The following is a 25,268-nucleotide window of genomic DNA, read 5'->3' as shown; positions in this document are numbered from 1 at the left end:
GTGCAGGCAGGAAAGACATCCTTACGGTGACAACCTCATCACAATTTACTGGATTCCTGCGGAAGGACAAACCAAACCTCTGAGGCACCAGCAAATCTGCTGGAATAGAGTGTGATTAATGGTCAACAAACAAGAATTTCATTGCTCCATCATTTCTTTCATAAAATAAAAATGTCTTGACATTATTCACAACACTTAGAACTTCTACCTTACATTTGCTCATATCTCTTCTATTTGACTTTTGGACAATGCTAGTGCACTTCCATCGCCTCATTATCTTATACACATATTTTACAATTTACGAGAATAAGGGCAGTAGGAAAAACAAACTGCATGAAGTTTGCCACGGCCCTTTTCCCAAAAGCTCATTCTATAAATAACTAGCTAATTGACACAACGCAGCATCTGTGTGCCAACTATGGACACCTTAATCTACCAGCAAGGTAATAAATATAAATTCTACAGCACAAGACATTCTATTATAATGAACTCCATATCAAACTGTTAAACTTCAAAGTTTAATGTTATTGCATCATCATATTTTGTTCACAATATTCCAGTTTGGTTCAAGTAAACGTATGATATGTCAGAAATTGTGTTAGTTATATAACTAACAGTAATAATTAAAGTATTTTGAAAAAAAGACAATATTAACAGCTACAAAATATATTAAATGGAAATAGTTGTTTTAAACAAAATTAATAGTTAAACTGGCATTATTCAATTGAGTAATACTGACCTGTCTATATATAGAGCCATTCTCTGGTTCAGCTTTGCTTTCTGGGGGGATAAGGGGCTTCTTTTCCTCCTCAATATCGGTTTCTTTGCTGCTGGAAGAAGCCATATTGTCGTCTGCAGTGTCTCACGCACTCTGCATCAATCTGTTACAAATAAATGTTCTTTTATACTGTCCCAACAGTTATAAACAGCAATCTTACTATGGATACAACTATTCATGATGGTGTTATATATAACTAGAGACCGTTATTTCATCTGATTGCCTGAATCACTACTGTTGATAGGTAAAAACCTACACAATTATCCGATTATCCGCTATAGAAACAATACCTGACACTATTTGTTAATAACCTACACCAGGGCCGTCCCCAGTATTTAATGCGCCCGGGGCAAATCATGCCTTGGGGGCCCCCACATAAAAAATTACATTTCGTCAGTACAGCCATACCAAGTGATAAGGAATTTTTGGAAATTGTTATATGTAAATAAATACTCCAGTTTTTCTGTGTGTAACAAAATACCAAATATATTATATAAGTACATTTAAACTTGTTTTAGACTAGATAATAGAATATTGAATAGACCTATATACATAGATATAAAGAAATTATTACTTTGGCTCTTTGGCATAACAATACTTTTGTGGAACTTTAGGGCTATTAAATAGTAGTAACAGATATAAACGCAATGCATAACTATTTCAATCTTAATGTCATAACTATTATTTACATTTGACAGAGATAGTTTTATTTTTAAAAAGAAATCTTCCTGGCCTTTGCACTAGCAAAACTTCTTGATAACGTCTTCTAACTTCAGCCTTTTACATTCTTCATTTTCAATAGACAGCATGGCAAGGGATGACAGTCTCTTCCTGAGACATTGAAGAACGCAAGTAGGTTTTTATTAATTTAAGCTTACTAAAGCTTCTTTCACAACTGGCAACAAATATGGGAATAGTTAGAAGGATTCGAAAGTGCAATCCATAAGTTTGTGTATTGGTCCTTTCTGTCTGTCTTCTTAATCACTTTTAAAACTTGTATTGGGGTTTCCTTAGCTAGGCTTACTTCATTCACAATAGTTTTGACATGAAGAAGTTCCTGATAAAGTTCTTTTCCGCTTATGTCAGAGGTTTGCCCAAACGATAGGTGTTTTTGTAAATTTTCACAACATTCCTTCAAAATCTTCTGCGTGAGGGGGTTGTTTAAGGTCGTATAAGAACCCCCATTTCAAGTTGTGGTTTGAAAACTGAATCAACCTTTCTTTTAGGGAAGCCTGCATAATGTCCAATAGTGGGTAGAAAACGTTTCTTTTAAATTCTTCTTCTGGGGTTGCTTTGTAGTCACTTTTACTTTCATAATCAAAAAGCTTATTGTTTGTTCTTTGGCGTTTTTCTTTAAACAATGGTTCCACGTCAATTTCACTACAGATCTCTTTGGCTTTTTAAACTGAGTCGTTTAAAACCGTCTTTACGAAAATCATCTATGAACTGTAAAGTTTTTTGCAGCAGATTTGATGTTAAAGCAATCTCAGTGCTTTTTTCCTTGTAAGGTTTTACTTATCAAGTTTACCTCAAACAAAACATCGTGCCAGGCAAACCAGAAATTAAAAGTCTTCCATGTGAATTTGGATGGGACTTAGCTTCAGATGAGATTGTAGGGTCATTGACAGTTTCACTCAGTTCTACAAGAGCGTCAAGGACGTCTTTGTACTGGTATCGAACGGCAGATACAGAACTTATTCGAGCCTCCATCTTGTTTCACAAACCTTTTTCAAAGTTAAACCTTTAAGATGGTCACTGACAACGCACCAACGTTTTGGAGATGATGCGAAAATAGTGTAAATCCTTTCAAGGATTCCAAAAAGTAGAGTAGACTTGACGGATGATCTGGCTCCAGCTGCAACAACCAAGTTGAGGCTGTGGCATCCGCAGGGTGTAAATACAGCTAAAGGATATTCTGAGGATATTCGTGATTGGACCCCTTTTTTAGCTCCTGCCATGTTTGCGCCATTGTCGTACCCTTGCCCGCGGCAGTTACTCAATGTCCAAACCACATAAACTCTACCTCTTTCTGTTAACAATTGAGTCAATGCTTTCCCCTGTTGACTCCTCAGTAATCCTGTAGCCTGTAAAACTTTCTTCAATAAAAAATTTCACCATCGACCTCCTCTTCTTCGTGAACATAGCGAATGGTGAGAGATGTTTGTTCCTTATGACTTACGTCTGGCGTACAATCCAATATAACTGAGAAGTACCGTGGACAGCTTTATTTTCTCGATTATATTGTTTTTCACCTCCTTTGCCAGAACAGTTTATCAACTCATTTGTGAATATTGACACTTAACATTTGAACTCGATATTCACTCTCTTCAATGCATCTTAAATGTTCCATCATAACGGATCAAACTCTCCTAGTAATTGGATAAGGCCAAGGAAGTTTCCGTTATTTTTTGTAAAAAGTTTTGTTGAGTTTCCACGAAAAGCCAAGTTGTGTTCTGCTAAGTAAATAATAATAGCAATAATTCTTCTTAGTATGTTTTGCCATCTCTCGGCTTCTTTTTGTATTTGGCCCATGAGCTCAGTATCAATTGCTGCATTTTAGTTGATTCTACGTTCAGCTTCAATCCATTGCTGGGTAAACTTAAAATGCTCAGATGACGTTTCGTGAGATGAAGCTCGCTCATGAAATTTTTTCCAATTATTGAATCCTTGCTTTTTGCCAAAACTTGAGTGTGGATTATTGTCAAATAAACGACATGGAAAGCAGAACACTGCATCAGAAGAGCAAGAATAAACTAACCACCGCCTTTTCACTTTCTCGCCATTTTCTCTGCGTGGCGATATTGAAAATCATTTGAAAAATGACTCTTTTCACTGTTTAGTGGATAGTCATCATTACTTTATTTTAAATGACGGAGCACCCTTGTTATGATTTCATCTCTCTCTCTGACAGTTAAATTTTCAGGCCAAAGTTGACGGGTCATTTGAACAATTTTTATTTTGGTAGTTTAACATTTCAACAGTTCCCTTCTTAAGCTTGTCACTGGTTTCCTCCTTCAGTATTTCAGCAGTCTCCTCTACCTCAGTTAAAATTAGGACTTCTTCACATTCATGGTCGAAGTCCTGGGTATTTGAAGTAGCGAGTAAAGATGAAGTAGGTTGTTGGGTAGTGCTTCAGCTATTGTGAAGAATTTTGTCAACTTGGGTACTTTACGTAAAAGAGCACTGTGAGCTAATTCACTGTCTTTTGTTAATTTTCGTCTCTGAGCACTGATAGTTTTTTAGACATTTTAATAAAAATAATCTGAAATAAAATGAAAACTTCTTCAAAAAAATTATGCTTGTTTACTTAAAATAAAATTAAAAAATAATGTTATATAATAATCTAATAATAATAATAATCTGTTGGTCTACATGTTGCGTAGTTTTTATGCCTACGCTACGACATGCAAGCTAGAGTGCACATAGTACCTTGGTTGAAACAACATTTACATAATTATTACCAATACATATGACAACCAACACATATTTAACTACCACATGTCTGTAGCTTCTGTATATGTGGGTACTAATACAATACGAAGCTCACCTCTCACGTACACATTCGCTTAATTTCACAGCTCTAAGTCTCTACAAACACTAAACACACGAGAGTAGTTAGCAAACCTAACCTATACGGTGTTGACGCAATGCCAAACTTAACTTACTAAAAATAAACAGTATTTTTTAAGTATATGGTTCAAACCAAGTTCTTTTTAACAAATATTAAGGCACCGGATTGGGGGTTTGTATACATAGCAGAATATCGTTGAAATTTTGTTTTACAAATTTAATATTGACTATGAGTAAGGCACCTCCTAGCCGCGGGCGCGGCGCCCCCTTGGCCGCAGCGCCCGGGGCGACCGCCCCGTTCGCCCCCCCCTTCGGACGGCCCTGACCTACACATTCTGTAAAGCAGCCTCTTTAATTTATTATAAAATTTCAAGCAAAACTTATGTTCTAAAGAAAATCTAAATGTAGAGTTTCTTTAACAATATAATTTAACCCTTTCTGAACATGAATAAAATATTGTTAGGTACAAAAAAATAATAAATTTTGAAAGATTTAAGGAATGTTCTAATATTAAAAGGTCCTAATTCAGAAATATTTAAGAATAACGAATACAATGTAAAACCACGTTTTAACAGCTATTAAATCAGTTGTAAAATCGTCAAGGCTGAATTTGGTAGTGATGTAAATAAACTCATTCATTGCCATGTGGTGTCTATGAAAGCCGAAGTCCGTGTTGCAGAGATCATATATTTCTGATAATTGTGTAATGATGAAAGTTATTGATACCCGCTACCAACTCCACCTACCCACACGTTCCTCTTTCTGTCGTTATTTTGTCACAATTTAACTTTTTATCGCAATTGTCAATCACAATTGGCCTTATTACATAACAAATCACCAAATTTACACAAACTCACACACAGTAAATCTTACATTATACACATTCTTTCCCGCCACAGTCACACTAACCCCAGATCCAACATTCTTCAGAAATCCTAGCGGATCATTATGATCTGGTTGCCGGTGCGGCTTGTGTCGCGCGGGGCGTGCGTCGGTGGGTCGCGTAACTAGATCGTAGGGGGCATAGCTGCGACCTACCTTTGTCTGCAGCGCGCACCGACATCTACCGGCAAAACTCATCAACCAAACAAAACGTTTGAAACACCTAAAGAAGTTTTAACGAGTTTTTAAATTATTTTGATTGATGGAATTTTGATACTTTCAGGGAGCCTGATAATATTAATCTGACACCAACCTCTTGCGGCAGATTTTGTGATAATTATAGTCTGCTCAGTTCGGAAGTTCTTTTATTTCATAATGGTGAACATTCCTCCTACGAACCAAATTACATCTAGATCGGCAGTGTAAGTGACACATCAAGAACGTAGAAGCAGAGCAGATCTCTGAAAGATTATCTCACGACTCTCTATAGTTTGACTTGATAATGATACACACAGGCTTTATGAAGCTTGAAAACACGCTCCATTTTGCTTTTTGCACGACTTCCCCAAAGTCTCACTCCATATACAAAACGTGAATGTAGTAGACCATCTTTAGGACTTCTGGAAACAGAATTTTTCTAGATGACACAAGGCATATATGTCGGAAGTAACTTTAACACAGTCCCCTATCAAGGCACATTTCTCGGGAAAAACTTTGCGGTATTTGATTCCTCTAAAAGGACCTCATCTTCAAATACAGCAGGCCGCAATAAATCCATATACAGTCGAAATCAGAATTTGATGAAATTAGATTCTGACCGGGTTAGATTTCAAATAATTTCAGCAAAATACTGAATGCATGAACTAAAGTCCATGAATGATGAGATTTCAATATCTTGTACAAGACGTAGCCAGGGAATAGTTTTTTTTTTTTTTTTTTTTTTTGGGGGGGGGGGGTCAAGGCAACTGATATTTCCCTTAGTATACAGAGAGTAAGACCCCATTTTGTTCCTCAAAAGTTCTCGATTCGTATCTTTGTTTGAGAATGATCTTTCAGAAGTACATGTCAGTAACACTGAATTATTCAAATAATAATAATAGTTTACTAAAAATGTAATTGAACATTTTTAAAAATTTGGGGGATCCGGACCCTTAGGAGTCCCTTGCCTGGCTACGTCCTAGATCTTGTATTGACCTGCTTCAGAGGGTCGTGTTATATACATGGTGGATAATTGAATTCAGTCTGCGTACTAAAACTAGACAAGAAGAGGTCCAAGGATAGAACCAAGGATAGTCGTTCACCATTTCAATTGTGGATTTGTTTTCGTCCATCCATTGTTCGGGATTCAGAATTTCATTAATTTCTAGAAAGGTTACAAGTATTTCGTAGAAAACCGTTTACAATATTTTACAAAGAACCGGAAGAACTGAGATTGGAAGATAATTGCTTGTAAGACCAATGATAGTCCTTTTTGAAAACTGGAATGACTTTGGCTGTTTATAACATGGATGGAAACTTTCTAAATTCAAGTCTATAAATTCAGTAGGGCTTTGGGTAATTCAGAAAATGTTTAATGGAAAATTATTAATGAATTTACTCGAGAAATCCATTTAAATAAACAATCTAAAACGATTTCAATCAAAATCGATGACATCATTATTGAAGACCACGAATTAATAGCAAATGATTTCAATAAATACTTTGTTTGCTACAGTGGCTTTATTAGATTTAGCCTTCAAAAGATCCAAGGGAGATACGTTGGTGAACTGGTTGCGTCTGTGGCTTTGAAATTGGAATTCGACGATAATTAATTGCTTGATCGTCCTTTTTGAAAATTGCAATGGCTTTGGCTATTTTTATAGGGATGGCAAGTTCCTGTTTTAAATGACAAATTGATCAATTTTGTGAGAGGTCCAAATATGTGCCTGAAGCAGCGTTTGAGTAGCCATACTGACATCCCGTTGTTATCACCTGTATTTCAATAGTTTAGTGTCTGAATGACATGTTTGACCTCCTCCTCACCCACCAAGGCCAAAGCTACAGACTTAACCGGTTCAACAACGTCTCCCCCTTTAGATTTGGATCTTTTGAAGGACGAATCCAATAAAGCCACTGAAGCAAAGTATTTATTGAAATCATTTGCTATTAATACCGTACTTGATCTTCAATAATGATGTCATCGATTTTGATTAAAATCTGTTTAGATTGTTTATTTAAATGGATTTCTTGAGTAAACTCATTAATAATTTTCAAATTACGCAAGACACTACCGGTACTGAATTCATAGACTTGAATTCATGAACTTTCCATCCGTATTGAAAATAGCCAAAACCATTCAAATTTTCAAAAAGGACGATCATTGGCATTACAAGCAATTGTCTTCCAGTCTCAACTATTCCAATTCTTTGTAAAATATTTTAAAAAAGTTTTTTACGAAAGACTTGTAACCTTTCTAGAAAATCACGAAATTCTGAATCCCGAACAATTAGAACTTTTCTATAGATCCTAATGTATGTTCTGAAAAAAGTTTTGACGTTCTAATTTAAATCAAGGATGGTGGAATATTTGTAATAAATTTTGCACTAAACGTCTGAGATACAGAGATTATAATTATAATGGTTTGATATTATTCTTAGACTTGCCACTAAAGAACTAAAATCCATAGAGTTGCTTGGTTAACAGTCTGAATGAACATAACCTCAAAATTACATTCTCTATAAATGCTTCGTTAATTTAAGAAAAAACTGTACGAAGATCTTAAAATCTGAATTTTTTATTCTGCACTCATTAATTTTTCCTATATTTGAGGAGTGACAAATCAAAACGTGTTTTGTCACAAAAAATTCGATATATTGAGTTATGCACATGGTTTTTTTTCCTCTCACTGAATTCTATCAAACCTATACATAGCAAAAGGCACCAAAAAATGTTTTGTCCCATGTAACTTAAGTAGGAAAATCATGAATTTAATCAAACTGTGTTTTGTCCAACACCCTCATTTGGATCAAATCATGTTTTGTCCAACAACCAATGGAGTCAGTCAGCGAAGTGTTCTTATTGGTTTAATGAGTCATGTGACCATGTTGTGTTGATTTCACAGTGGTAGAGGTTATGTTACAGTGAGTTCTGTAAAAACTTATGGCATTTTTGCTTGTGTTTTAAAAAGGATAAACAGTAGTTTCAGTGATGGAAGAGTTTTCAATTAGTGAGTTGGATGGTGGAGTGCCAGTTTCCTTAATTAACAACGATTCAAGAAAAAGAAAAAAGTAACAACTAAGGTTAAGGCAGCTAAGCTTAAAAGGTATTCAGCTCAAAACCGGATCAGTGTTGTTTGTTCCTTGCAAACATAACACATCACATTTGATGTGTTGTCAAATTAGGCCAAGAGATGTCAAAATTCTCAGGGATAAACTGTACAAAATCCCAGATAAAATTAGACAAGACAATATTGTAGCCAGTTTTAGTACAACAACCTAGGCCAGTGAAGAGGCGTAGGCCCCGTAAGGAACGTAGTGAGCTACCAAGTTCAGGTAAACATGCATTCTCAGTTCAGTACTTTATTCCTTCAGTAATCAATAATAAACGTATTCCAGTCTGCAAGGAAAACTTCTTATCCATTACCAAATTTGGGCGAACTAGGCTAGCAAGTATAATTAAAAAGGTAAAATTCTGGAGATGCAATCGCTGAACATAGAGGTGGAGATAAAAAAGTAGAAAAAGCATTGCAAAGAAAGAAAAGGTTAGAGAATTTATATCAGGGTTGCATGCAACTGAAAGTCATTACAATAGAACAAAATCAAAAAGGGTTTATCTGAGCAGCCAGTGTAGTATAAAAGAAAACTACACAATTCATATCACTCAACGCTTTCTGATGCAGAAGGTAGCTTAAAAGTTAATTTTTCTATGTTCAGAGACATTTTTAGAAATGAATTCAACATAGGTTTCAGAACTCCAGCTCTGATGTTTGTAGCCAGTGCCTAGTAATAAAAGAAAAATTTGAAACAGGGCGCCACCAAATTCTCAAGAAAAAAGCTATGTTAATGGCCGAAAAAACCATCCACAAGAGGAGAGCAAAGGCATTTTACGACTACATTAAAACGGAACCTGATAACTCCATTTCATTATGTTTTGATCTCCAACAGATCCAGCCGCTGCCTAAAACTTGCATTCAGGAAGCATTTTATCTAAGGCAATTGAATTTTTATTCATTGGTAATAGTTGACTTGGCCACAAAGGACCCTATTTTTTACACTTGGACGGAAGACCAATCTGGAAAAGGAAGCACAGAGGTCTCATCAGCACTTTTTTATCACCTTAACACAATGGACTTCAACGGTAAGACTGTACTTCGTTTATTTTGTGACGGGTGCGGTGCTCAAAATAAAAATAACATAGTACTTCACACACTTGTGTTTTACATGCACACAGTAAATACAACCTTAGAGGAAATTCAGATATATTATCCCGTCAAAGGACACAGCTTTTTACCTGCGGACCGGATTTTTGGGCAGAGTAAGAGAAAATTCTAAGAAAGAATGTCACAATTTTTATCGAAAGAAGATTACACTAAGTTTGTATCAACAAATTGGACAGGTCAAACAAACTTGGAATTGACTGGCAAACTTTGAATACGAAATCATTGTCAACGTACTTCAAGAAATTAAAGCAATTAAGTGTAATTTGAAACGAATTTTCATAACCAAGAGAGCAACTGTGACAAGTCAAGTGAAAAATAAAGACAAACAAAGACAAAGAAGAAAGTTATTAAAGTTGGCGTGAGAGCTACAAAAACTACCGTTTTGAAGATATGGATGAAGAGAACTCTGTGACTTTGTACAAAAAAGCAAGTAAACGACAAGAAGATAATGGATATCGCACTAGAAGAGATTCTTTTAGGCCACCCAATTTCAAGTGAAAAGAAAAAGGACGTTCAAAAAAATGTTAGAGATTATGTTTGGACAGGACTGGGAGACCTTACCAGGTGAATACTTTGAATGGTACAAGAAAATCATCAATGACACTGAGGCAGTAAATAATCAAGACAATGACAATGATGAAGTTTTTGTGTGAGTGTTTGGAAGACGAGGTTGCCATAAGAATACAAACAATGATTTCTTGAAGGTGAATTAAATGCTAAATAGTTTTATCAATGTATTTCTTAATTTTAAACTGTAGGCAACTTAAAATCAATGTAAATAATACACTTTTTGAACAAACTATATACTGTTTTAAACCTTTATTATGACCCCTTATCCATTGTCGTGGTTATAAGATATGTTTCGATCAAAGCGTGATTTGTCCTTGAGTAATTTAAACAAAACGTGTTTTGTCCAACCCGTTTGTTCAAATAGTGTTATGTCCAACTTATTTAAGCACTTTTTTACAAAGAAAAAGGAAACTTTTAACAGAAAAACAGAGTTAATTATAATTTAAATCGTATGAACTTCATAATGAGGCAGCCTAAAGAATGTAAAGCTTAAAAACATATGATCAACAATTTTTTGTGATTTCCCAATATTTTAGTAACTGTGACAAAACACGTTTTGATTTGTCACTCCTCAATTTTAAGTTTCAACTCATCATACAATTTAGTATTGAGGAAGTAAGGAAAGTGCTAATATTGAAACGTGAGACGAGCGGAGTCCATTAACAACTGTTACACTCGTTTTAGATTATCAATTACCAATTCCTCGAACTAAGCCTTTTAAAAGAATGGAAGTTCTTCCATTCATATGGAGATTGTGAGTCAGATTTTATTGGTTACGCTAGTTCTGTTTGCTGACGCGTAGAGAGCGCTAACACACTATCAATATAGGCCTAACATGTTTAATGCTGTTCTGTAATATAGTTATAATCACGGTTTCTTTCTGTAATATAATGTTTAATGCTGTTCTGTAATATAGTTATAATCACGGTTTCTTTCTGTAATATAATGTTTAATGCTGTTCTGTAATATAGTTATAATCACGGTTTCTTTCGTCCACCGCTAGATAGCGTGCAACCACACATCTCAAGTACTAACAGATTTTGGTACTAGACGTAATATCTCCTCATTGATTATTAATAACCAAAGACTACACTGATACTGATTAGTCTATCTGACAAGGCTACTAGATGGAATAGTAGTGACAGGAAAAGTGTGCCAGCCATAACAGAAATACAACACCGCCAATTCTAAGCCATACAAGTGCAAAGCCACAACCCTTCTACTGTAGCCTGCGTGTTGTCTAAACACCATTACTAATCAGAAGTACAGACTTCACATATTAGTCGACTTCACACGTTTCAGTACTTATTAAGAAACTCCAACCGGTTATGGAAAACAGTTTATCGAGCTAACAACTTATTTTCAGAAGCTAGACTCATTGCTTTTCTTAAAAATGAAATCACAATAAAGACAATGTAAATACAACTGTACAATACAGATTAAACCTTTTCATACGGTAATCGTAAAATATCATATAAAATTATCAATTTATTACTGTTAACATAAGAATATTACTTTATACTATTGAACAAACAATGAGATGTTCAATCAGACAGTGTATTCTAGTGTGGGTGCCAATGAAAATAGTCTTTCTAAATATTAAAACATCGTTGCTCTCCAAGGGCGAACTCAGAAATTAATTTCGAGGGGGAATAATTCTGAGGGTTAAGTACGTAGTACATATATTATTACAAAAGAAAGCAGTACGCAATAAGAGTACGTATACATTTGTCTGTGTTAACAGAATTTTGAATGGTGTTGGTTGTATCTGACTGAAATGGGGATTGACAGTTATCGCTAAAATTAATTGTCTGGAGGTTTTGAGAAGAAATAAAACTAAACTAGTAGATACAATGAAGTATGTCTACTAAGTTTTTTATTAACAGTATGTAGTTAGATCTAATCAATTCTTAGGAGTTACATTAAAATAAGGATTCTAAAATTAACTGATTCATAGGAAATTTTGCACTTTATCAATTTTCAAATGAATCATGCATATTTCCTCAGTTAACTTAAAATCATTTTGATTCATAAAGAAAATATATTCATTCATTCAAGGTCAAAGGACTAAAAATAGCAATAGAACATCATGTGAGCACTGTTTATATAGCGATATAGTACGTCACAGGCATTACAGGCGCTGTTATATAACAATCTCCAATTTGGTGAATATATCGTAAATAAAATTGTACAGAAACAAAATCTTTGGTCATGCTCTTAAATTACGTTCTAAAATATAAATAAAACAAAGATTGTGCCAAAATAAAATTACTATTAAGAACAAAATTATAAATAACAACAATTACTGGAACTAGAATTGTAAAATATATCAAATAGACACTTGAATACTAAGCGTATACTTATAATAAACTATAAAACTGATAGAGGCTAAATCGAACAAAAATAGGCTGTACCGATAATTGAAAAAGTGGAGTTTGAGGTTAGGTTACCTGCTCTTCGTATGACCGCCGCCAGGACACTGCGCCGAGTCCATAGTTACGTAACAATGTTGTATAACCACCGCCTGGCCAGGGCAAATCCAATAACAACCGCCTTTTCACGTGCCTCTCCAGCCAGCCGCTCCGCTTAGTAACAGTATACTCCCAGGGATTTTGGAAATACGCGATGGATAGAAATGGGTCGATAGTTTGCAGTTGTTACTTGGTTACCGTTGTTTTCTGTGCGTTTTCGATGCTTAGAATAGCGAGTGTCGGATGACGAGTCCTTGAAAGGAGAACAGATGAAGACTAGCTGAGTTCATTGACCTTTCCCACGAGTTTAGTCTGTTTACACGCGTACGAACTGAGTTTTTTTTTGCTACTTTTAAATGACACAGACCTCGTTTTGGAAGCAAATTTTAATTAGTTTTAATCAGTATTTCATTACAAGCCATCACGTAATGTAAGAGTATTGACATGTTTTGAGTATAGGATATTATACACAAAAAAGACTTACACCTCGTTTACATGTTTTTTCTACGAGCTTGGCTCTGCAGCCACAGGGTATATAAATATTTGGTTAACTGGATTCCACACGTAGGCCGAGAGCCAATTTACATTCTGTAAGCAACCTGTAACTGGTTTTCCTTGAAATCGATAAAGAAAATTTCCTTTTCAAATCAATCGATCATCAGCCGTAATAGTTTTGGTGGAAGCTGAATTGGGAGGGTATGAAAAGGGTTAAAAGTAATAATAAATAATTATATTTTAATACTAATGATACATTTTTTTGAAAATGTATTCTTTATATCAACAATTAAAACCAACCGTAAATAAATATTAAATCAGTGCCAGATAATCATAATAGGGCCTTAAAGTGGCGAGTTTCATCCTCTTTATCTTGTTGTCTGAGAGTGATATAAGTATCATTTATGTGCTGGACGGTCGGTTTTCAATGAATTTAGCTAGAAAAAATATAGTGTGAAAAAAGATTCGATTCATACTTTTAAACCTTTTGATACCTTCCTATTCCGGCCTCTATTAAACCTAATGGTGCAGATAATCGATTTTTTTCTTAGGAATAATTCCTCTATAGATTTCAAGAAAAAGAGAGATTGACTGTGGTGTGGCAATGATTTATGGTTGCCATCTCATACCGTCAGGAGTGTTTAGTTAAACGCCACGAGAAATGCAAAATTCAATAATTATGTAATCTATTTATCACACATAGTAATAACATGCTTTTCAGCCTATCTAATATTATTAACAAACGAGTACAAGTATTAAATATTAGTGCCCGTACATGAGTGTTGTTTTAACATTTAATATAATAATACAATGTAAGTACTCCCACTGGTTACTCCCTATGAAACGTAATTTCAGGACTGTAAGAATGCAAAGGGAATTCAAATCCTCAAGTTATAAAAATAAATTGATATATAATTGTATTTATACAAGCAATTAAAAAAAATAAAATAATGCTGAATTGTAATTATAGTGTTGTAATAATTGTATCATTTTTCATAGATGAGTTATAATTTTTAATAGTAACTGTAAAAGCTTTAGAAATATAAATAATGAGTATCCAGTTTTCGTAGTCCTCATCTCGAAAACTGCGTCGTGCCTCAAGCCGGTGTATCTGTTTGTAGAATTGGATGTACTTTTACAGGGTACTCTGGTCTACTAACTCATTATTCTACTTTAATACCTCAGTAACTCCAGTAAACGATGTTAACTCTTACAGTGCTAGAAGACGGCGTTACTTCTATGAAGAGTGGCTTGTCTTCTCAAGCGCAATCGGTTCTGGCACTCAGAGGACTAGAAAGCACACCTACCCTCAGGAGGGTTTAATACAAATAAAACTTTGAGCCGTGGAATGTGCAAAAAAGAGAGTTGTAAGAAGATGGGGAAGAAGCTTAGAAGAGAGCTTAAAGGAGTTAGAGGTGAATAATGTCTTACATCACAAGGCGAAATTAGGGATAAGACTCAACTGCAGTAGATATGTTGTTTGGAATTAAAGACATTGAAGGGAATAGAATAGAATAGAAATACTCCTTTACCGAGGCGAAATTAAGACCATATGGTTATCTAAGGGAAGTGAAAACGAATTATATTTTTATTACATTGTGTTGCATTAATTAGCTTCAATAAATAAAGTTATTATTGTTATAGATCTGTCCAAAAAAAAGCATCCTCTTGTAGTAATGAACGGAGCGTGGTGTGGTCTTCCCGGAGATCTCATGACCGCTAATCTCGATTGTTGATGGGAAGCACAAAAAAGATCAACTGAAGTAGTTATAACATTTAGAAGTAAATAGGTAGAGGAGTTGCACTGTGTCAGGTATTTGTTGTGGATAACCTATCTCAGGTTCAGAAGAGTTGAAAGTTTCCTATGGTAAATTTAAATAACAAAACCTAATCACACCCCATTCATGTTCGATTGTCTACCAACCATTAACGTCACAGGTAACGTAAGAAAGTGTGTTCGCCCGGATTGGTATTGTTTTATCATTTTCAGCCCTAGCACTGTCTGACATTGTGAAGTACTAAAAACTGTAGACCTGGAGAAGACTATGAAGCAAGAAAAGAGTTTTGTCTTGTATTAAGAGTATGTAAGAATAGGCAGTTTACATTTTTATATTACAACTTATTTATATTACAAGGTGTACGCTGTATAGGCGTCGCTGAGGTTGTAAGCGAAAATTAAAGTCTATAGGTAATTTCATTAGGCTACATGCCTTACTATATCACTTGTTAGTGAAAATATTATATTGCTTTACTCAATTTGCTTACAACTTTATTTATTCTGGGGATTAATCATTGCAATAGTGGTCATTCATAAAACAATGTAAAAATGTTACATGCACCATCATTGGTGTTACTTACATGCAAAGTTTCAAGTTGTAGGTTACTCTGGTCTCGAAATATCGTGCAGATATATAGACAAATAGACTGACAGACAGAGAGGCAGAAAATAATCAAGCCCCTCGAGTGATAGGCTTCGCTAACGCTCAGTCAATTAAAAGAACTTCTTGATTTTTGCACAGCGATTTATGTATCTAAAGCTGTAAGTTTAGATACGTATTTTGTATTAATCGAAATATTTTACTCTCTAGAATTGATTTTAAAACATTTGAAATACATCTGACCATAAGGGCCTGCTCCACGGTCTTCCAAAGTTTCAATATTAACCTTACGAGAGCATTTTTGTTTGGCTTAAAAACTCATCATTAAAACATTATGAATTGCTCAGGCAGTGTTTTAAACTCCAATTTAATATCAACTTATATCTTTATGAGACTTTACACTAGTATATAACTACGTTGCTTAGTGGTTTATTTTATAGATACCCTGGGATATATGTAGATTTTGTTTTGTGAACTATAAAAATATATAGTACGTCATACATTTAACGAAACCCAGTAAATTACGTTATAAGTAACACAGTATAATCATAATATTTATGAAAGGAAAAATATTGATAAGGCCCAATTTTATTCAGAGTTTCACTCTCTTTTTGTGTTAACCCATAGATTACTCTATCTTTGGTATTGAATTCTAATAATATTAAACAATTAGCATTTAACGTTATTGTATAGATAATGTGTTATATAAGAATTTCCCTGACAATTTAGTGAAGGTTTTCCTCTCATAGCCCTAATGCCGGTTATTAATAAAAAAACAAACAAATCATTAAAATTTAAGGGCAAGTACCTTAGTTTATATATATAGTTGTAACGCAACAGTTGGTATTGTACATTTGTTTTTAGAATACAAAAGGTAACTCCAAATAGGAGTCGCTACTATAATTTGTTAAGCCAACATTACAAACAAAGTCATTGACAGACTGCCTGATAGTTTAAGTTTAAGTAATTAGCAAAAAGCTCAAGCTATCAAAGATATTTAACTACCACTAGAGGGCCATTTTCTTAAAAAATCTGCTTAATTTCTTCTCAGATATTTTCTAAAGCCCCCTGTTTTACAATTCAAAAATACAGTTTTTTTTCTCCTTCATATTTCTTCACAAAACTTCGAAATAATTTCACATTTGTCTCAAATTATAATTAGTTAAACGATTCTTGACAAGTTCTGCTTACAATTAAAGAAGGTTTCCGATATTCCCGTGAATTAATGATTAGTTCCAAACAGTAAGTAAATAATATTTAAGTTAAAGGGTTTTCAATATAAGTTGTCAATATAAGCGACAATACTAACGACAAAATGTAAAAATAAACTTTATTTAAAAATCTAAGACATTTTAAAACAAACTCTATGCTTGCTTACGAGGAAATTACACGAATTTAATGTAGGTAAATGTTTAAATCAAGCCCGAATAAAAATGGGGAAAGATAAAAATGGGAAGATTTACACTTCAGGAAATTATGTTTATTAAAGAATATGAGAGGTTTTATAAAGTTTTTTCTCGTGGAAGTTAAGTTTTGTTATACTAGAAAAATGTTACTCTCTCTAGTAATCTTTCATGTAGATATTGTAAAAAGTTTATATCGTCATCAGTTTTTCCTCTGGCCAGATTATATGATGATCAAAAATTCTGCTTTAATTTCCTACCATTCCTATTAGAATAATTTAGAAACATTTCCCCAATCTTTCTGAGTTTAGAATTGGCGTCTTAAAGGGCCATGATAGTTTTCTGCAAAAATGAAAAAAATTCCACCCGAAATGCTTCCAGACCGTAAGAAATGCTTCTGATAGTTTTACGACGTGGATCTACAGTCCATTTACCTTTACTGTGATAAGTCCTTGATTTGCAATATTTGTATAACTTCAATATCCACCTATTTTATGTTAAAAATATAACAAAACTCATAAACATATATATAACTATAAATAATTTTAATATACATATAAATAAATAAATATATATATATTAAAATTATTTATATCATAAATAATAAATTATATTAGATATATTATAAATAATACAAATAATATAAACAATTGTAATATAAATGTATATATTTATTTATATAAAAAATTATTTATATTACTTATATTTATATATTTTTATGAGTTTTGTAATATTTTTAACATAAAGTAGGTGGGTATTAAAGTTTTATATATATATATATATATATATATATATATATATATATATATATATATATATATAATTTAATTTCAATAAACCCGGCGGAGCAAGTACTTTTTGCGATTCAATGTTTATTTAAATTAAATTAAATTAGGCTATTGCCACTTATACAAATTTAATGAATATATATATATATATATATATATATATAATATATATATACATATATATATATATAATTTCAATAAACATTGAATCGCAAAAAGTACTTGCTCCGCCGGGAGTCGAACCCGGATCTCTCACTTGCCGGGTGTAATGGTAGCACATTCACCCGGCAAGTGAGAGATCCGGGTTCGACTCCCGGCGGAGCAAGTACTTTTTGCGATTCAATGTTTATTGAAATTATATATATATATATATGTATATTATATATATATATATATATATATATATATATAGTAAGCAAAATTATTATAACTTCAACATATTTTATTCATAATTACTGATATTAATATTGTTTTACAATTTGAACTTTTAAACTCTGAAGAGACAGGAGGAAACAATACCCTAAGGGATAACTTTGAAAGATTTCAAGTAAATAAAGCTGTCCTCATAGATTGAGAGTGTCTAATATATTTATCCAAAGTATACGTCATTTCTATATTCACCCCATCACACATAAGCATACTACAATAAATTTAGTTTTCGAATTAGAATTAAATCTATTCTACGAAAAATCCTTTAACTAATTGCTATTTTTAAGCAGTATTTCCATGGATTTAAAATTTTTTTATTATGTGTTAAAAACTTGCAGAAAATTGTTTTAAATGTAAATAACGCACGAGTTATTTTTACATTACGTATGTTTGTATACTATTACTACAGTAAAACTTGGCCATATTGTCTATAAGTGTTCAAAATCGTAATTTATAATCGAAACGTTACATCCTATTGTTGGACGCTGTTATAGGTTTAGGTACAAAACCACAGATAAGAACTGACATATGAGGCTATTGTATCATGTTGCATCACATTTAGCTGTAGGCGTATTGCTGTTTTTATGGTTGTGGTGGCCACACAAATAAGGCAATTCATTAGTTCACCTTAGAGAACAAAATACATGTATGAATACCATCATACTTTAAAGTGTGTTATTACCCCGTTTAAGCAACACTTCTTACTAACTTAGTGACATATTAGGACACTATTTCGAGACTAGAATAGTTTAAAAAATGTAAACAGCAGGTATGAGTAAGTTATAACCAAACCCAGCAATGCGTCTGTTGGGTATAATTTTAAATGCTGTCATATTAATGACATATAACGTAGAAATATTCTAATTATGTTAATAATTTCAAAAAAATTAAGAATTAATTTCATTGCATCTTTTTCAAGTGGTTTTGATTGAATAAATTTAGCATTTATTTTTAAATGCTTGATTTTTCACTTGCTGGCGAATTGTTTATCAATTGAAATTATTTGAATACAATAGCAAACGTGATGTTGAAATAATTAATATGCATTGCAATTAGCACAAATAATGTATGCAATAATTTGATTTCTTTCATACGTGTTTGTCAAATAGTTTTAGTAGTCTACTCTCATGAGGCTGCACTATCTAGTAACAGAATGAAGTATGACTAGGCCTACACGATATTGATTATAACAGGAAGGACTACGCCATACCTGGTTTTGCTTGACAAATTACATGCACAATTTCACGTCGACAGCTTCATGTTTTACTATATTACATGTCCAATATCATACTATTGTATTTAGTTTGTTTACACATTTATTTACTCTGCGACGTTCTCGTTGCCATCATGGTTACCCATAACACCAACGTAAAGATATTCACTAATTCTCAGCCCAATCCTATGAAGTGACATGCTCCTTCATCGAACTCATTGTTGCAAAATTTAAAGTATAAAGATTATTTCGTCTCAAAAGATTTTGCGGACATACATACAGAAATGAAAATGTTCAGCCAATTATTGATATTGGTGGTGAAATTAAATCATATACTTACAGTGTTAGTTATCTCTGTAGCGACGAAAATCCGAACAGAACTGATGAACAAACAACAAAGTTATCATATTTCGCCTCGTTCTCAAGACCGCTGAATTATTGATCGTTTAATTCGCTGATAACTTATCTTCCGAGAAGAAAAACATTGCTTATCTCACGTCATGGAGAGTAATGTTTACACGGAAGAGTTAAATTTAGATTTTCAGTAGAGGAATTCTGTTAGATAAATCATAACATTTCTCCTGTTGTAGTATATTACTATACACTCGTTGTGCGGGCTTTGCTTCCACCTCATTTATTGGATTATCTTACCATATGATTGTGAACAGATTTCCCAGTAGGTTTGACGTTTTATAAGGAGTACATAACATTAAATCACAGTTTTAGGGTGTTTTGCATAAAAATCGGCCTATTGCAACTGTCATCATGGTAACTCTTGCGGAAAATCTCTATATAACATCATCGAACATGACTCTAGAGCCCAAAATCACCCCCATTCCAAAGTTTAGGCACACATAAGCTATATACGTTACATAACGCGGCTTGTAGAACCCAAAGTTTCAAAAAAAAAGAGTCGAAAATTGGTACAATTCGTTGGTACTCAATTTCTTTCCAACTTGTCAACCGTTTAAAATAAAGAAGACATTGTTTTGGAATGTAAAAAACTGTCTTCGAAATACCATTGTAAGTTCTATAAAAAATTTTCGATCACCAAGAACTGACAAAAGAAATACTAAAACATGTCCAAAATTGGTACAAAGATCTCACAAATATCTCGGCTTCGTTTATTGACCAGCCTGTTACGCCTTTAATTCCAATATGGCGGAAATTAAAAAAACAAAAAAGAATCCAAAACTGCTTTATTTATGGGCCTAGAAAAATGTTCTTTTATACAGAATGTAGTCGGAATCTTACATTTCTCAAATAAACCGTATTAATATTTAAGTTATTATAACATTCTATCTACGTACTTCTTCGACTTGGCCGGAAGGAGTTTTAATTATACGAGTATTTGAGCAATTAAATATTACTAAAACAAGTGATTAAACGACTAATAATAGTTTTGTATATTCTATATATTGTTAAATGTGTACATGCAGCAAAGAATGTAGGGTTATACACGACTAGTTGTATACCCAGATGATGCTGACAGAGTTTGGTGTTCATGATGATTTATATTCTTTTCTTCCCCAATCTTTGGTCTTGAAAATTGTATTGTTCTCACACATTATAATAGTAAATTCGAAACTTAGAAAACTTAGTTTGGGGTTAATAGGTCTGGATTTTTTGATGTATTGGCGTAGTGATACGACCTTGAATTTTTCTTGAATTTTTCTCCTTATAAACAATGTCAAATTTAAAACACTGTTACTATTTTATTTTCAACGGTACATTTATGGAATATGTCTCATGGTAAATTCGTATCCAATCGCCTTTTCGTTTTTTGAGTATTTAAACGACAAAGTACAGTAGTTTAGATATTTTTCTGAAAGCTAATAAAAGAACCAAGATTGACTCTTAAGAGCAAGCTGTACTGGCGGCCATCTTGATTGTAGCTCCATAAGAACAATGTTAAACCTTATGCACTGTTACGCCCTTATTTTTAGTCGTAGAATAATAGATGTCTCATTTTAAAAACATAATTAAACGCATACAAACGTTTTTTCCATATATTGATATTTTTATTGGTTACTCTGAAAAAACAAACTTTTTGTAGTGTATCGTTACATACTATAAAAGACTACAGTTAAAAAACTAAAGAGTGATTGGATGCGTATAATGAGACGTCTTCCATTATTCTACGACTAAAAATAAGGGTGTAAAACTGCATAATGTTGTTCTTATGGGAAAAGACTCGAGAACGTTTCACTAGGACACCGGCTCTTAAGGACATGACTAAACCCTGAGGAAACTCTGGAGAGACAGTCTGCAGATTACCTAGATACGTCTGGCGTAGCGACCATAATGACTGTTGTAGATTTGTAGCCAGAGTGGGAATTTTGTCCAGAATTTCTCTTCTGACTAGGTACTGAAATACATCATATAAATGATAAAAATATAAATTACTCACACAACGGTTAAGGAACACTTGAGATATAAACAGTTCGACCTACAAGACACAGAAAGTGTAATCAGGTTGAGAAGTGGTGGTAGACGTGCTGCTGGGCGTTACGGCGGCGATAGTACTCATATAACAGGTAGATGACGTAGGCACATGCGGCGGTGACTACCAAGATGTTTAACACCACGGAGAACTTGAAGTAGAAGTGTAGGAGACCCATGGTGGACAACACGACCCTACCTACACCACCGTCACTCTGCAGTTACTGTCATCAGAAACATCATTGGGGAGTGAAGATGAGTGTTATACAACGAAGCACCTGACTGGTTGTAACTCATTGGCACCGAACTGCTGGAAACATTCCAGGTATTATTTTCCATAACGCATTTTTTTCATTATGTCCACTAGAAAACATGCCATCACTCGATGATTTCCTGCGCCAAGGTCATTTTTTCCAGGTGACTAAACATATTGGCATTTCTCTACCAGATTTATAAGTATTATGGTTATGAATAAAGTTTTATCATTTCTGAATGAGTTTTCCCAACACGACTTCTATATGTGGTACACAGTATAAGACGTTAATATTAGACTAAAAGTGATGTAGTTAGATTTTAGTTCGTCTTTTTAACTATAAATTATATGCAACTCCTCCCTCCATTAGTTGACTGCAAGCCGTGGATCCGAAGCGCTTAGATTTTACCATGAGGATATCGGATTAGATATAAAGAAATAATAATAATAATAATTATTATACTCTTTATTGCGTGGAATAATTACAATATTGCATGGCATGCGTCAATTTAACTAATAAAATACATAACTACGTTATATAAATGATGTTTGTCAAGGTAAATGCATACAATGGAATACATTCTTGTATGTATCAAAACCGGGGGTTTCGTGGTTACTATTAATATAAAAATCTTCATCCCAGCAGCCCATCATGAACTCATCAGTCGAGTAAAATGCTTTTGTCATACAAAAATGTTTTAGTCGAGTTTTGAATTTTTTTTGTTTAATTGATTTGTTTGATGCCATCAGAAAGCCTATTGATTAATCTGACTCCAACTTGTGATGGCAAGTGTTTAAGTAAGTAAGTACGTTAGAAATGTACCTTATAAAATGTTCTAAGACATAAGATGGTCAGAATCTGTGAGCGAAGACCCCCATTGTAGCAGTCAGCAGGGACTATGCTCGATGACACTTCGCTGAACGGTGTTTAGAACTAATATGCCAATTCCAGCTCTAAATGTTCTAAAATATTACAAATATTTTTCAGTTTATAAAGAAGCCAACACGTAAATAGTATTATTGATAATATACTTTGAACTGTACATTTTTAGAAAATATTAATGATTACATATAAAAAACAAAGTTTAACTTTTAATGTATATATAAATACTGTTATAAAATCCATCTTATTTCTATTCCGACAGAAGTAGGTTTTCCGATCTGTGGTACTTATTTCCTTGATCGGGAAAATAAGGCAAAAAACAACTATGGAACAAAAAAATACAAAGAACGAAGTAAATTGGAATGACCACAAATATACAATTTGTGACGTATTTTATTGATCGAGGCAACAAGGCAAGCTCAATATATGCGTCGGAAATGTAATTTACTCAAACCAAAAGTGCTCTTAGAGGTGTAAACCAAACGGATATCGCGTGCGAAGTCGTGGTTAACTGCTAGTAACTAATAACAGTTGATAATTGCCGAGATAAGACTTGTTATGGTGTAGGTACGCGTATTTATGATTAATTTTAATTTACAATTCATATTTTTGATAACATATTAGAAAGAAACAGCACAACAAAACTTATTGATGAAGCTGTCTGTATTCTGTTTTTTATCGAGTACACTTCACTTACCTTATGTGCAAAATAAGTAAGCGAAACTAGGTCCAGAGATCGACAACTAGAAATTCAGTGAATTTTAAAAAGGTTACGCTACCCTAATACATTAATGAGAAACACAATCAGTGATGTAACAACTGGAAATAGTGATACAGGCCTAGCAACTGCAGCACCACTCACTCACTCTATTGTCTCCCGTTCACTGATCTTTCTCGAATATTTATCTTAACGATTTAGTGATAAAATTAAAGTTATGGTGAGTGTTCATTAGTACTATCTCCTAACTCAGTATCTCTTTACTACAAATCATGTTCAATCGGCTTGCTACATTTAGGGATGTCCGTGTGCCAGTTGTGCGTAGTCTGACCGTCAGGTCGCAGTATCATTATCGTTACCTCTTTTCTGCGGTGCTGCGATAACAAAGGCTGTTCTCTCCGAGTACAGTGATAAGGAATGGTTATCTTCGTCCCACCAGTTCCACATATCTTTCTTACAATCCTCCCCAACCAATATCTTCTCATTATATAACACGGCCCTTAAATGACATCGTCTACTTAGTGATTCATAATGTGTGTTTTACATTGAACAAAACACATATTTATACATCATTATATCTTATGATATAATCCTAAGATTATATCTTAAATTGTATTAATTATTATATTTCTTCATAGCACGGACAATTTAAAATGCTTATGCTGAATTTAATGCTTTAATAAATAAAGTCATCATAAAATATATTTCTCCGTGCCATCGAAGTTATTTTATTTGAAAACCATTTTTTTAGGATCAACATTTTTACAACTTACATAAACGTAACTGAGCAAAATTTCAAGTTTATACCTCCATTCATGTACGAGATAACGGAGGTATCTGGGAGTTTCGAAGTAACCAATGGAATGTAACGAAAGCTTTGGTAATACTTGATCAATATACCAAACATCATATGAATCAGCTCATTCTGTTTACAAATTTCTTTATTCTGTGATTTTCTCTTTACGATCATGGCCCCGCCAAATCTCATGGAGTGACATGCATCATCATCAAACTCGATGTACCTTGTCTTGAAATGAAGTTTATGCAAAATTTCAAATCTAAGAGTCAGAACGTGTACGTATGTGAATTAAAAGTTTGACTGGGTCTTTTCTAATATGTCCCCGCATTCACAAAGATCGTAATTAAATATCAGTGATAAACGCGCGCCGCTTGATCTGGGTTTGCACTTTGCAAGCTCGAGTTATTTTTTTTTTTTTCTAAAAGAGCAAGCAGCGCGAAGCGCTGCGCAGCGTGCAAGCATCGCGTGATCTAACCCATTCTGAAAAATTTGTTGATCCTACAACAGGAGCATACACACAGAGAATCGAATCGCTCTGGGCGTCGGCAAAACGGCGTAATAGGAACGAATGCGGTACAAGTCGCAACTTGCTAGACTCATACTTGTGTGAGTTTCTGTGGAAACATCGCCACCAAAACACAGATTTGTTCGAACAAATCCTGGAGGACATTAAAGCGTTCTGGCCACCAGAATAGTATATTATTTGAAACATCTTCCATTACTAATTTGCGTTTTTCGTACAAATGAATAAACTCGTTTTTCAATTGTTTTTGCAAATT

General features: G+C 33.7%; 1 protein-coding gene across 5 annotated transcripts in view; it reads right to left on the bottom strand.

The window, feature by feature from the left end:
- Positions 1 to 23,853, bottom strand: part of LOC124362209 (facilitated trehalose transporter Tret1-like) — a 31,807-nt gene extending 7,954 nt beyond the window's left edge. The window contains exons 1-2 of one of the 5 annotated variants that reach the window (XM_046816524.1): positions 23,670 to 23,853; positions 740 to 881 (exon numbers count right to left, since the gene is read on the bottom strand). In XM_046816524.1, coding sequence (XP_046672480.1) covers positions 740 to 844 — 105 coding nt within the window. In that variant the 5' untranslated portion in view covers positions 845 to 881; positions 23,670 to 23,853. Of the gene's footprint in view, positions 1 to 739; positions 882 to 12,631; positions 12,920 to 19,734; positions 19,869 to 23,669 lie in introns of those variants that run through there. The other 4 variants (XM_046816522.1, XM_046816520.1, XM_046816519.1 and 1 more) reach the window with 4 other exon arrangements.
- Positions 23,854 to 25,268: the final 1,415 nt, after the last annotated feature.

The sequence above is a fragment of the Homalodisca vitripennis genome, chromosome 5 (assembly GCF_021130785.1).
Source record: "Homalodisca vitripennis isolate AUS2020 chromosome 5, UT_GWSS_2.1, whole genome shotgun sequence".
NCBI classification, from domain to species: domain Eukaryota; kingdom Metazoa; phylum Arthropoda; class Insecta; order Hemiptera; family Cicadellidae; genus Homalodisca; species Homalodisca vitripennis.
The sequence above is the reverse complement of the archived record's forward strand: the minus strand, read 5'-3'. Positions and strand labels throughout refer to the sequence as shown.